This window comes from Tachypleus tridentatus, chromosome 6 (assembly GCF_004210375.1).
Source record: "Tachypleus tridentatus isolate NWPU-2018 chromosome 6, ASM421037v1, whole genome shotgun sequence".
NCBI lineage: Eukaryota > Metazoa > Arthropoda > Merostomata > Xiphosura > Limulidae > Tachypleus > Tachypleus tridentatus.
Genome location: NC_134830.1, coordinates 84,964,970 through 84,980,496, shown reverse-complemented (window position 1 = coordinate 84,980,496; position 15,527 = coordinate 84,964,970). Strand labels below are relative to the sequence as shown.

Here is a 15,527-nt window from a genome sequence, read left to right as displayed (position 1 = left end):
GTGACCCTCAGATTACGAGTCAAGTGCCTTAACCATCTGGGCACGTCAAGCCTGCACACAAATGAGCAGCTCATGAGTAATATAATCTGATAGCATAATGTGAGCTGCAAACAGACAGGCTCTCACTTTATATTATAATCCAGCTTGTGTGTATCAATAATCTGAGTGTCTAATTTGTTAAAAACTATAGACATTTTATTGTAGGCAACATAAAATGCAATCTGAGTGAAAGAGCACACAAAAATTAATATTTTGCAATTATTTCTTAATATTTACTTTTGAATTACAAAGTACAATTTGATGCCAAGTTTATTGTAATACATTCATAAAATAGTAGTTTAATAAAATGTTTAACACAAGTCTACAAAACATAATGCTGTACTGTGAACCCTACTCAATACTCTGAACTCTGTCCGTAAAGGTTTATATCTATACATCAGTACAGTTATAAAGATGTGAAATTATATTTCTTATGGAAATATACCATCTGAATCTTTGAAAAAACAGTGAATAACTTACTTTTTCTGATCCAATAACATCACTTAAAAAAGCAGTGGGAGCAGTATACCCTGTTCTTTTATTCTGCATTAGGGAAGTTGTTTCATAATCATCATCCTGCAAAAAAACACATTATAAACAAGACTAACAAACTAGTAAATTCAGTGATGTCGAGAAAACCCACTTGTAGAGAAATATATATGTAAAAACGGCTTGTTTGGGTTGAGAAAATTTTTTACATAGAGGAGCGAACAATGTTTTGACCTTCAGTCGTCGTCATGTTCACAAAGGTACCTCTTTCTTTGTGAACCTGACGACGACCGAAGAAGGTCGAAACGTTGTTCGCTCCTCTACTTAAAAATGTTTCTCAACTCAAATGAGCTGTTTTTACATATATAAACTAGCAAATTATTTAGTAAGCATACAAAAAGAAAGGACATAAAAACTGTTAAAATTTTGTAATTATGAATGTTTGTTAATATTATTTTACTGCATTTTTTAGATTTAGTAGCAATTTCTTAATGAATAATTTCAAAACCATAGCATACTGTAATTTTTAATAAAATAATCTCTAGACACAAGAAAACTTCACAATACAATCCAAGAATTATTTGCAAATGTTATTAAAGAAAATTCTGATTGGTAACTGATAAAAGTATAGCTGAAAGCAGTCAATCTACTTAAAAATGAATTCTGTTGTACAAATGAATGAACTTTTGAAGAAATATGAGAAGAATCATAAATAGATAAAAAAAAAATTCGAAAAGATTACATAAGTATAAATTATTAATTTTAAAACCATTTTTCATTATCCTAACTATCCAGTAACTGAGATTAATATTAAACTGATCAATAAGATGAAAATAATCAAAATTAGTTTACGATCAACCCAATTATACAATAATTGAAATATTGCCATTATATTGCATCACAAGTTGTTTTTTTAAATTTTTGACAACTTCAAGTTTGTTGAACTTTATCAATTAATGTCACAACAAGAAAATACTTAACTAATCAAAATTAGGGGTTTCTTATTATTGGTTATTTGTACTCTGCTCATTACAGCTATCAAAATATAATTTTCAGCATCATATTTTGCTGCTTCTAGTCATCTCCCTGAAGACAAATGAATCTGTTATAGCTATCCCACATCCTATAATATAATCAATTACTTAAATGTATTTGGCTAATGGTCCAATCATTACAACAAATATCACTACCCAGCTGTAATATTAACTAAAATTACTAATACTTTCAATGGTGGCAATTTAATAACATTTCACTGTATATTAAAAAATAATAAAGATTAACAGTTAAAAATATATACTTACATCAGCATCTGCATCGTCATTTGCCGCAATCGAGGTTACATAACCGTCAAACCTATTCTTAGTCCCTCCATATATATCTTCATCCATATATGCTCCATCAGAAGCTGCAAGAGGTACTCCTTCTCCATTTTCATCTAACGGTGCTAATCCAGCTTTCTGTGCTTGAATGGCTTTAATTTGTGCTTCAATTTCTAGTAGAAAAACAATATATAACTTGTTTCATATTATGAACACTTTTTTTATGAATGGCTATTACTGATTTTTACTGAATTCAAACATTTGGACAGACAGAAATTAATCTTAAATTGTGTATTTATAGCATAGCTACTTATAACATCTGCCACTACCCACAATTTTGAAATACCAAACAGACAAATCATAAGCATCTTTCCACTCCCAATAAGGAATTGCCTGCTGCTCTTATAATATGCCCACAGCTTAAAATGCAAATGCATGAAATATTTTGTGGAGAAAAATATGCAAAAACGGCTCGTTTGGGTTGAGAAAATATTTTTACGTAGAGGAACAAACACTACAAGTGGGTTTTCTCCACATCACTGATTAATATTTTGTGGTATTAAACAGATTTGAACCCAAATTGGAACTTCAAAATCCAGAGTTATCACAGAGCCAACCCACACCCAACTATGATTAAAAGACATTAGTAACAGAATATTTAACACAGGCTCACATGTACTAAATAAACATCTAATTAAAATATTACATTATCCAACAAAGCTCAAACGTTAACATGGTTCATCATTTTATTCACTTGAGTGTTATTTACATAAGCAAGGAACAATTTTTGTAAATAAAACAATTGTAATTCTTTTTTGTTTCTCAAATGTTGGCAGAAATTTATAAATATTAGACATTTGAATGCTTGTAAAATTTTTCCCATGTTAAACATACAAAAAGTGTCATGTGAATTTTCTAAACAAAATATTCAAATACAATTTGAATTTGTGAACTCTTAAGAGTGATATTTATATGGTTCTAATGTCGTGAGAAAAGTAATCTCTATTAACTTCTAATTTGAAAAATAAATATACCTTGTTGCGTTTTGAGATCTGTTTTGAAATTACTACCAATTAACTGCCATTTCGAAATGAAACTATCATTGAAATAACACCATGAGGTGCAAATATTACTTTTGATATCAGAAAAATATTATTGTAACAAGAAAAAGCATAAATATAAGTTTACTAAAAAAGAAAAATGTTAGAATCATTTATTAACTTATCAGAATTTTAATACCAACACAAGTATTTTCCAAATTTCAACATCTAAATTGTAAATCTATTTATCATATTTAATGAGCCTGTAAAAAAAAAAAAAAATCAGATAAGAAAAATACTACTAAACAGCTTTAAACTGTCTTAAGATGTTATCCCAGTCGTTAAGATACATAATAAATAAAAAAGGGTCACAAAAGCCTCTAAAGAACCCACTAGTTAAGCATGCAGTTTCAATAATATAACAAATCTATGCAAATGCACCCAAGGTCAGCTGATATTTGGTATCAACTGTGATACTGATCATGAAGGTCTGAACCCACTTGAAAAATTAAGTTAAATAAATGACAACTTTCCAAATTAAAAGCTTTTTAAACAGTCTCCAACAGAAAATTCCAAACCTTGCTAACACTAAAAACTAATGTTTTTACCAAGTTTGAACAAATGGTCAGTATTTGATAAACAACTGGTCAACTTTGGATAATAAAAAAATTTACGAAATTCTATTTTTGTTAAGCTTCTGCATGGAAACACAAATCAAAATATATTTTATGAAAAAAAATGGCAACATTCAAAAACTCAAGATGTGGTAGAAATGATATCCAGCAGCTACACACTGACCTAATAAGAACATGTCTCTGCCAGAAAGGAAAAGTAGAACTGATGTTTGAAGTATGGTGAAAGATTGGAGATAGTAACCAGAGAAGGAAAAATAGCCAACTGATTAAGGTAAGGCTTAATATTAACTACTGTTTGAGACAACTAAAAACCTCACTGGACAGTGCCCAACTTAAATCTTTGAGCTGTCTAACATACATTTAATACCCTGGAGCAGACCCTTACTCAAAACAGCATTGTAGACTACACTAAACATAATGTTAACTCCAAAAAGTAAATAAGGTTGGGCTAGCTTTGCCTCTCTCAAGGTCAATTCAAATTACCTGCATGAATGACAAATACATATCACCAGTGTGTGTGTGTGTAAATGGGCAGTGATTAAGCACTGTGTTGCCTAATTAAATAACAAGTTCAGTAGTATTAATATGTGTGAATACCAATGTAAGTCTGGTCTTACTACAGACTGTATTTGGCAGGCAGACCAAGATAGTTAGAATGAAAACGTTGAATGTTATTAACCAAAACCACTGTTCTGTTTAAATATTTTACAGACAACTGACTATTTTCTGCTAAAGATACTATGTAACAAAACATCCCTGGAAGTAATACTAATTGAGTCTTTTTATGAAGATCTATAGCTTTTTTGAGAAAACCTATATATCCTTCCAGACAACCTGAAAAGTTTCTTAAAATCATGCCTAGGAAGGTTTTGGAAGATGAATGTATGACAGGTATTCCACAGAGGAAGACATGGAAAAAGACTTCTAAAGAAAGAGTAGAAGGGATATCCTAGACTTATATGACAAATCCAGTTGGTCAAAGGAGAGAGAAAAAAAAAAAAAGCACTGTGAAGAAAGGTTCCATTGAATTAAGAAGCTTAACTTAAAATCATAGAAGGAAGCTGTGCAGGCAAGATAACAATGATAAAAAAGGAACAGGACACAGAAGTTTATCTGGATCAGACTAGGAACAGAGATGAGAAGTGAAGAGAAATCGATGGAAATGAAATATTCCTCTCCTGAGCCACCAAAGTTCTGTGCAGGAATGATTGATCCAGATAAAGCAAATCATATATGGATTGCAAAAGAGTATGTCAAACATCATTGGTAAATAACTTAAGACAGATGGCACCAACAGGTGAAGATGAAAAGGAATTAAGTCCAAAGGGATGGGTGATACATGGAACAGGAGGCCAGAGGCTTAAATAGAGGGAGGGTAAGGAAGTAAAAAATAAAAGTAGCATTTCAATCAGAAAGTACCTCCCAATAGAGAGGTCAAGTAATCGGAAGAAATGTAACTTCAAAAAAAAATGAAAGAAGAGTAAAACACTGAACAGTACTTGGAAAAGGGAATGTATTGCAAAGGCTGCACAACAGCCTGTAATGGATGAAATCACTACAATGAAATAGACAGATGATGAAATAAACTAGTAGAGGGTCAGTGGGCCAAGAAAGAGAAACTACACAGCAGAGTGACCACTTGTATTGGTGAACTACGAGGAATGAAGGGCAAACAGAAGAAAAGGTACACTACTTGCATGAATAAACTATCTCCTCCCAAGGGACCAGATAAATTCCATGTATGAAGGGCAGGATGTAGGGCCCGTGACCAAAGTTGACAGAGGAATGATGTCAGAGGAAAAGGTAATGGAAGGATTGTTTAGATCTGAACTAGAAGTGAAACCCAGGGTTGTAACAGTCAGAAAGATACAACTAGAAGGACTTGACAAGAAGTAGGTTACACAAACTACACACTGGTTCATCAGTTCCAGATAAAAGAAAATGATGAGTTAAAAAACTGTGACCAATGCTTAATCCAGTTAGAACAACTTCCTCTTTCTGATCCTTATGGAAGCAAGACAGCCAAAGTCCAATATTGGGTTTCATTTGGAAAAGCTTGTTTTCGCATTACTCACTCCAAGTCAACTGCCAGCTGGCATTGAGCTGAGCCTTGAATTCAGGATCAAAGTCCACGTATGGAAGAGGCATAGTGGTGATAGTGCCAGAGCATATACACTTAGCTGTGGTGTCGGCAAGCTTGTTCCCATGAATAACAACGTAGCCTGGTATCCAGAAAAACTGGATAGAAGTGGATGAGAATTGGGCCAGTCAGTTTTGAACATTGGCAAGAACAGGGTGTGAACTGACATAAAGCGATTTCAAAGCCAGTAGAGAACTAAACGAGTCAGTATAAATAGTGCAATTTAAGTACTGCTTAGCTTCTATGTGATCCATGGCAAGAGAAATGGCATATAGTTCAGCAGTGAGCACACAACTGTGGAGGGGATTCTGAGCGCAACCACTGATCTGCAACAAACCATGGCAGAGCCCACAGAGTTACCTGATTTGGAACCATCCATATAAATTGGAATGGAAAGATTGTTTGAAAGATGTTCAGTAAATAAAAGACGGTACTTCCAATCGGGAGTATCTGCTTTTCTCAGATGACTTTAAGAAAGGTCACATTTGGGGAATGTAATGAGCCATGGTGAGGTGTGCTGACCAGTGGATTCTGAAATGTTATCCAGGGAGAGACCCAATTCATCCAATTGCACCTGGATGCAAAGGCCAAAAGGAGCAATGGCAGATTGTCTGTTTTGAAAGAGTAAGGCCCACTTAGGAAGGAAAACACATCCCCAAGTGGGACGCTGTGGTAAGGAACGAAGTTTCGAAGAATACAGTAAAGACAGTTGCAAACGGCGAAGGTGCAGAGAAGGTTCACTTGGGCTCTCCGCACCTCCCCAGTTCAGAGTCGAAGTCCTTGATGATGAATGGGGTCCAGCATCTTTAAGGCCAAGGGTCTGGCAGAGCCATAGACCATTGATCTATAGTCGAGTTTTGAACGGATAAGAGCACAACATATTTTTAAAACAGAACATCGATCCACTCCCCAACTGGCGGTAGAGAGGACACGGAGGATGTTCAGTGCTCTTGTGCATTTAACCCGTAGCTACTTTAAATGTGGTATAAAGGTCAACTTACGGTCAAAGATAAGCCCCAAGAACTTGGTCTCAGGGACCACTGGCAGCGAAACTTCACCGATACGGAGTTCAGGATCAAGATGGATACCCCGTTGGCAGCAAAAGTGCATGCAAATTGTTTTAGAGAGAGAAAAACTAAAGCCATTCGCCGTAGTCCACTTTAGTATACGATTGAGGGCAGTTTGTAGTTGCCACTCAATACATCTTATGTTCGACGACTGACACGAGATGTGAAAGTTGTCGACATAGAGCCCGTTTGCAACAGTAAGAGGGAGTTGTTCAGCAATGGCAGTTATCTTTATACTGAAAAGTGTGACACTCAAAACACAGCCCTAAGGGACCCCAAGTTCCTGTACAAAAGAACGGGAAAGTGTTGAACCCACACAAACTTGGAATCTCCTGTCCATTAAACTTTTTTTTAATAAACATGGGTAAATGGCCACGTAACCCATATATATAGAGGTCTCACAAAATGCCATACCTTCATGTTGTGTCATAAGCCTTCTCAATGTCAAAGAATATTCAAACAAGATGTTGGCATTTGAGAAAGGCTTCTCTGATTAATGTTTCAAGTCGAATTAGGTGGTCCGTGGTGGAATGCTGTCATTGGAACCCACACTGGGTGGGCAAGAGGAGGTTGTTTGATTGAGGAACCAAATAAGGCGAGCATTAACCATCCTCTTTAAGGTCATACAGAGACAGCTTGTCAAAGCAATGGGATAGTAGTTTGAAGGAATCTTGGGATCTTTCCCAGGTTTAGAGAAAAGTAAGATAATAGCCTGGTGCCAGGCATCAGAAAAACATTCTCCTGCCAGATCCGGTTAAAAACAATTAGAAGAATATCAAGAGAAGCAGGAGAGAGATTGTGCAGCATGTCATAGTGTACATCATCAGGTCCAACAGATGTACTACCAGACTGATGAAGGGCCATTTTCGGTTCCACCAATGTAAAGGGACGATTATAGTCAAAGAGACAGTCAGTTCGAAAGGAAAGAGGCGAACGCTCTGCCCGAGTCTTGATGGCCTAGAAGGTGGAGGAACAAGCAGAAGTGCTAGATACCTGGCAAAATCTTTCACCTAGAGTATTGGCGATGCTCCGGACATCAGCTACCTCTTGGCTATCAAAAAGTAAGATCGAGAGGGGACAGAAATGTAGTGCCCACTGACCTTTCGAATCCTGTCCCATATGACCTTGGAACTTGCGGTAGAAGATATGCTTGTTGTGAACTTAATTCACGATTCCTTCTGGCTTTGACGTGTTACCCACCTAGCATGTGCATAGGCCTACTGGAAAACGATATGGTTAGTGTGGGATACCTATGGAAAGTATCCCAGGCCCATTTTTGAGCCTTCCATGCCATAAGGTAGACAAGATTCTTTCATTGATGTAAATATAGTGGAAAACATGTCAAGGTTTTAGGAATACATTGAGCAACTGCTTAGATAATACAGTCAGTTACTGCTGCCACATAGTCAGTTATTGATGGCTTACAGACAATGGCAGGATCAAGTTTTGTGAGAGCAGTGAAAGAGGGCCAGATTGCATGATCCAGCTTCTACCAGGGTACACAGGTCAGGTGGCATCAACCACGGCCAATCTCTCTCAAAAGTATAGGAAAATGATCACTGCCTTGTGGATTATTGTCAACCTTGCATGAAAAATGGGAGAATAATTAAGGTGAGCAAATTGAGAGATCAATAGCAGTAAAGGACTGATTAGGTGCATGAAAACACATAGAAGAACCACTTTGAAAAGAGAAAGGTTGTGATCAGAGAGCATATGCTCTACGGAGCAACCCCCTCCTATCAATATCAGTGCTTCCCTAGAGTGTATGATGTCCATAAAGTCCTCCAGGATTAAAAAAAAGAGATGGTAACTGTTCAATAAGAGCATCAAGGTCTGACTGATCATAGGTCTTTCCAGATGACAGGTGGAGAGAAAAAATAGTAATGATACAACCAAAGGAAACATGGATGACTATGGCCTCCAAGGGTGTTGTGTGGCAAAGACAGGGTGGGCACATGCTGATCAACCAACAGTGCCACCCTTCAATGCACTTGTCCATCACACAGCCATTTCTGTACAGAGAAAACTGCCGAAAGGTGACTGTATCGGAAGGTTTCAGAAATGATTCTTGTAAGAAAAAGACATACAGGATGGTAGGAAACAATCAGTGTTTTGATGTCGTCCAGATTAGAGCGTAAACCTCGGCAGTTCCATTGTATCAAGGTGACCATTTTTAATGACGGGTAAGCGAAGTGGTTGGAGAACCCTTCTCTTTACAACTACGTCTTTTTTCCTTACTGTCCTTATTCGAGGGAGTTCTATCGATCTCCATGGATCCTGTCCTGGGTCGACTGGGCAGGTCTTTGTTGTTGGAAGGGGATTCTAGTGACTGAGGACACAAACGAATGATTGTTTTGCATCTTGGGGTGGGAGAAAAAGATATATCTGAAGAAATGTCTGTATTTGGAACCAAAGGATGTGGATCTTGGGGTTTGTTGGAATGTATGGGAGGAACAGAGATGGGTGTAGAAGTTGATTCATCAACCTTTTTAACCATGGAGGTCAAAAAGCTTTTCATATGTTTTGAAAACAATTCTCTTGGAGGTACAGAGAGATCTGTCTGCACTCCCACTGTAGATGTGGAACAAAGTGCAGCAGCATATGTCCAAAATGAAGTGGCGGACAGCAATTTCCGAGCCTCAGGATAACTAATGTTATGAGTCGTTTTCAAACGCTGCACCTTGTTCCTCCAACCATTTCAGGCAAGAACGAAAGTAGGAAGGGTGAGAACCATTGCAGTTGACACAATATGGGTCCATGTCACACTTATAGGCATCATGGTCCTTGCCACCACAGCAAGCACGTCACATAACTACGACATGACATCTTTGAGTGGCTGAACTTCTGACATTGGAAACATCGGGGAGGGTTTGGAATGTACAGCCATACCCTGCAATTTAGATAACCTGCCTTGATGGTGGCAGGTGCACGTGGTGATGTAAATGTCAAAACGAGGATATCTGTCGGCAGTGTAACTCCATCTTTGCGAGTGGAAATGTACCTCACTGCAGAAACTCCTTGAGTGGAGAAACCAGCAAGAATCTCTGACTCGGGGATGTTCTTCAAATCCCTCTCAGCAATAACTCCTCCTGATGAATTCAAGGTAGCATGAGGGGTAACCTCAGTAGGTATATCCCCAACTGCCCTTGAATTCAAGAGGAGTTCACCGTGTTGGGATGTGGATGTTTCAACTAATTTGTCTCTAGATCGAAGCTTCTTTACTGACTTTGGAGAGCCAGCAACCAGCAAGTCCCTCTAGTCCCTTCTGAATAAAAAAGGGGGACATTTCCCCTAAAGGTTTTTCTGAAAGAGAATGTAATATAAGAAAATAAGGTACATGTGTTACAGATGTTGAAGATTGCTGCTCAGAGTCTTCAAGACGTGGTTGTTTACCTATTGACTGTTTTTTCACTATTTTATTTAAATTTTTCATAGGAGGATCTACAGGAAAAAAGGAAAATTTTGGTACCCAATGATCCCACCCACCATGGAGCCCTATGAGGGGACGTACTACAATGTCATGCAAGGACATTGCAGCAATGCCAGGGTTCTGTGAGCACTATACCCAAACACCAGCATCAAACACAATGTCCATAACACCCGTTGAGAACTTCCAACACTGGTACTTGGTTGACTCTAGGTCAAGTGGACCAGCCGACTGACCCAAGGGGAGCCACCCAAAGGCTTCCCATCTACAGGAATTCAAGGCCAAAGTGGTGTGTTAGGGTCGGACCCTTCAACCACCAGGATCTTCTCCTCCCCTTCACAGGTCGCCATGCACAGCAAACACGTGGGTGGATGTATAGATCCCAGAGGAGGTCACCAGAAAGAACAGAAGCTTCCCAGGGAGGTCCCCTCACCACGTACAGGAATCCACACCAAGGGGTTCAGCCACTAAATATGAAGTTTCAAATTTGCATATAAAATTCAACATTTCATATGCAAGAGCCTAATAGTTTTACATTAGTAAGCATATGTTCATAAAATTTGACAGATTATCAGAACCACCATATAAAATTAGCAAATAAATATAAATTATGCCATTACTGATCTAGAATTACTACTACAGAGTTCTAAATAATCACACATACAGTTATTTATTTTCAGATGCTTTTCCACCCTGTATAATACTTATTCGGGACTGTATCATTTTTAAATTTTGGCAAGCAGGGAAATTTGCTGGTATACCTTACTTAACAGAAATCTTGGCCACCTAACTTCCCATGGCAAATTTGCAAGTATTACTCACGTTAGTCATTTCAAGTTAAGTAAGTGTAGGCTGTCTAATTACAGCACTCTGTGACCTGTTGCAAGCCATGTTGTAAAGCTTTAGCTTATTGTAAACTTAAAATTGGCAGGTTAACAGTCTGTACCTAGCCAGTTTACATAGAAAATTGATAAATTTATAGCAACTTATTTTATTATCAGCAAAGATTAAAGTTTAAAAAAATTATATATATATTTTTTACTTCCTTGCCTTTTGACAATCAACTGCTTGAAGGATCATGAGATGAAGTATGGAGGAAAACAAACCTCCCTTCTCTACCCTGTATTATCATCAGAAATGTTCAATTTGTCTACTCTTATTATTTAGAACCCTACTATTATTTGGAACTATATAGATTATAAAAAGAAAACAACAAATGTTTATACTAAACATTTTAAATATAATTACATAATACAATTATATAGATTAATTTGTATTATATTAACCTTTCAGCTATGCCTGACTAACAATAAAGTTATAATGATGAGGTGCATGTCATTCATGTCAGCATATCCATTAATATAAAACTAACCTTTTGTCTTTACAAAGTGACCTATCTTCACTGTACTTTACTGAACTCATATTTTGTAAAATATGATCATATTTCAATTATTCTTTATACGTATCTATATTATTACTCTTCACAAATAAATTAAAAACTTATTTTTCTCAAAACACAGAACAGTAAGTATAACAAAAATTATATTTTCTAGCTACAATGACTTTTGTATCCATTTGCTGCTTGCCACAGGTTACTAAGCCTTTAAGTTTTACACATGGAGGATGTGAAGTTAAAATAATTTTAAGGTTTATTACACACATACTTGAATAACCAAATAAAATTATTTCATTGGCACTATTATAATTTATTACATTTAGTAAGTAAGCTATATTTTTATCTAAAAAATTACAAAATTTCAACAGGCTCAAGAATCAACTTACAAGCATGTATGTTTGTCTCAAACAAAAGAGAGAGAACAGTTATATACGAAAGTGGCTGAAAAACCACTAAGGAGGCATTCTCATCTTTCAGTTGGTTGGTCACTTAAGGGACCACTTCCAAAATAGAAACAGGACCAGTGTGTGCAATTCACTAAATGTAGTGATAGCTCAGCAAAGATAAAGGTTATTTTAAATTCTAGATTGGTAATTTGAGTTCCTAATTTGTATAAAACTACATATTTTTTATTTTGACATCACAAACACCTAATTTGAACCGGTGCTGCATTCAACATACTACACAACACACAAAAATGTTTAGGACTGTGTTTAACATTTTCTTTTCAGTTACAAAAAATAAATAATATATCAAATATTTATCAGCCATTCCTTTAAACTGCACTAAATGTAATATCTGAAGAAAACCCATTACAAAAATAAACCATATAATTAGAGTAATAAAACTCTCTTAGCTGAAGATGAATCCTATTCTGCATTAATATACATTTATGCCTCACAGTATTACCATTCTCACCTTTAACTATGGAAAAAAATGGATAACTCCACTATTCCCTTTATATCCTTAAACATCTCAATCAGATACTCTCTAACAGTTCCTTTTACAATACCTTTTCAATCCCAGGTGTCATTCTAATATCCCTCTTTTAGGTAACACGCCTGAACTGAATATGACACTCCAAATGAGGCCTAAACAGGTGTTTGAAAACTACTTGATATTAAAGTGTTAAAACAGACCTCTTCATCTGAAATTGCAGCCAAATATTTATACTGATATAGTGAAGAGCTACATCTTTTTTAATATAAAAACATAATGCACTTTCTTTTCAGATCTTTCATTAATACCATGCAGTGGTGGGCAACTAAAGACCAGAAGGGTGAGTATAATTCCTGGTCCTTGTTTCACTTTTACCCTACGTTATTACTTGTAAACTGTAACCACCAAGTACTCATTAGAACATGTTACGCTCTTTTCAGATCCTTAGCATTTTATTATTTAATAATCCTTGTGAAACCCAAAGTGCTATGGTTTTCTTACATTGAAGTTGCCTACCCTACATGGAATTAATCACAAGATCTAAAGGAAAATGCATAATGTGCTTAAGTAGCCTTTACATCAAAAGCAGTTCACTAGATAGGATATTACCAGACTTGTATAAATTGCTGATAGTGTTTCAGTAACTGTCCTTTCCATTTATTTATTTTACAAGTCATGTTGCATATTATCTTTAAAAAATTAGTTATTCAATTGTAACCCCTCATTTGCATTTAATCTTAGTAAATCATACAATGTTTCTATAAAGAGTACACAAAGTCATGATACCTTCTAAGATTTACACAACCTTTATACTTATGTTAATGAGAAACCTATTTCTTTAAAAAATATTAAGAATTATTACACTTATTCAACTTACTGTAAGCAAAGGTTACATGCAGTTTATATTTGTCAAAACTGGTGTTTTGACAGTTTTTCTAGTATTTCATCAACTGTAAGTACTACTTTTGCTATTTCAGTACTTAGCACTTGTAGTTTCTACAGGTTTGATTTGAGTTTAAGCATATTACAATGTCATGAAAAGTGCTTCGCACATTAAATGACATTTATGATGGTTAACTTAAACTTCAGGTTATGTCTGCAGACAATGAAGTTTCACAGAATATCACAATCACCAAAATCATAAATTGATGAAGACTAAAGATTATAATCAAGCCTAAAAGTAAGTTCGATTTGAATATTTTTCTAATAAATACGTAACTAATATCTAAAATATTTAAAGTAAAACGATATTAACCAATTGCCTAGCCAACATTTTTAATACCCAAAGTAATACCAATCCCAGTAATAGCAAAATATGTTTACCTTCAATTGTTTTCGGGGCAGCAGCCGCCATGTTCTTTCCCAAAATACAGCCTAATCGAACTTATGTTTAGTTAGTAAGGCTTATTCACTGAAACAGGATGTTTGCTTGATAAAATTTTCACTTTTAAAGTAATGGGCAACTAATGAACTACAGACAGTATTTTATGTTAACTACAATAGATATATATATTTAGTTAAGTTACACGTTCCTTATTTTCCAACGCATCACAAAGTTGAAAATTATGCCTTTTCTCTGAACCTAATATGGCGACAAAGCAGCGTAGCTATCATTGACCAATGAAATTTATCAACCTGACGTAGGTATAAGGCGGGTAGTCAATGTTTCATACCGCTTTGTGGCATTTCCCTATGAATGTGATATATCAAAGTTTTAAGGAAAGCATATTAAAAAAATATTCAAACCTAGATTCCACATGCTACAAAGTTCAAACAATAATTCAGACCTCTCTCTCATAATGACATAATATGTCCGAAATTAAATCATATATTAAAAATTAAAAATACTCTCCCAGGAAAAGACTCAATAAAAAACATAGTAATTTAAAACCATTCAGACAAATACTTTACATATCTGACTGTTCTGTGGAACTTATCGTTAAAAACGGGATACTGCCTTAAACACTAGAAGTCTACAATCATCACTGTTATCTTGAAATCGTCCCCTTATGGCTAGGTGGTTAGAGCTCTCGAATCTAAGAGTCGCGGGTTCAAATCCCGTCACACCAGAACATACATGTTTGTATTTAAATCGTAGGAACGTCACAATGTTACAGCCAATCTCACTATTCTTTGGTAAATGGGTAGCCAAAAAATTGGTGGTGGGTGGTGATGACTAGATGCCTTTCCTCTTGTCTTACAGTGCTAAATTAGGGACGGCTAGCACAGATAGCCCTCGTGTAGCTTTGCGCGAAAATCAAAAACAAACATCTCAAAATGAACTACTGGTCTATAAAACCAACTAGTTAGAAACCAATAATTCTTCTAACCTCACATGCAAATTATTGAAAAAATAATCGCTAATGGATCTTTGTTTTATTTAGAAATTAATAAAATTTCTTTGACCTACAAAATGCAGCACATCATAAACGACGATTACAGATCTATTCAAATAAAAATTATTACTATTATTTGATCAATCGATTGATTTGCTAACGAAAACTATAGGAACATTAAAGAAATTACATTTTGTTTTTGTCTATTTTTCATTTTTGCATCATCCTTATTATTTTGGACATGCACTTAATTATTTATATATAGAGAAAAATGAACTAAATAGCTGAGTAGGATACATAAAATAATATTAAGAAAGCTAGAGCTTTGAGGCTTAAAAATAAAATTGGATTTAAAAAGTATTTTTTTTATTTTTTATGTATAAGTGAATTGTTACAAGATATTAATAACATATTATGACTTAAAAATAAATATTAAAAGCACCAAGTATTCAACGATCAAAGTTCACGTTTTGTTATTGTCTTTACATTTTCAGAATTGAAAAAGTATTGGTAGTGTTCTCATTTTATGGTTAAAACCTTTTTTTTTAGCTTAATCACAAGCGATTCTAGTACTCTAAAATTTAAATCTAGGAATAGAGATAATGCTGGAAAACTGGAAGAGGGCCCAACATCCCCTTTATTTAAATAATGGTTAACAGTACTCCTGCTATTTAAAACATAACGCTGTGTCACTTGGTGT

At 35.4% G+C, this 15,527-nt stretch overlaps 1 protein-coding gene across 1 annotated transcript in view; it reads right to left on the bottom strand.

Moving 5' to 3' along the window:
* The window catches only part of Sf3b1 (splicing factor 3b subunit 1), an 83,124-nt gene extending 68,954 nt beyond the window's left edge, over positions 1 to 14,170 (bottom strand). The window contains exons 1-3 of the mRNA XM_076505845.1: positions 13,815 to 14,170; positions 1,830 to 2,020; positions 520 to 615 (exon numbers count right to left, since the gene is read on the bottom strand). Coding sequence (XP_076361960.1) covers positions 520 to 615; positions 1,830 to 2,020; positions 13,815 to 13,845 — 318 coding nt within the window. The 5' untranslated portion in view covers positions 13,846 to 14,170. The remainder of the gene's footprint in view (positions 1 to 519; positions 616 to 1,829; positions 2,021 to 13,814) is intronic.
* Positions 14,171 to 15,527: the final 1,357 nt, after the last annotated feature.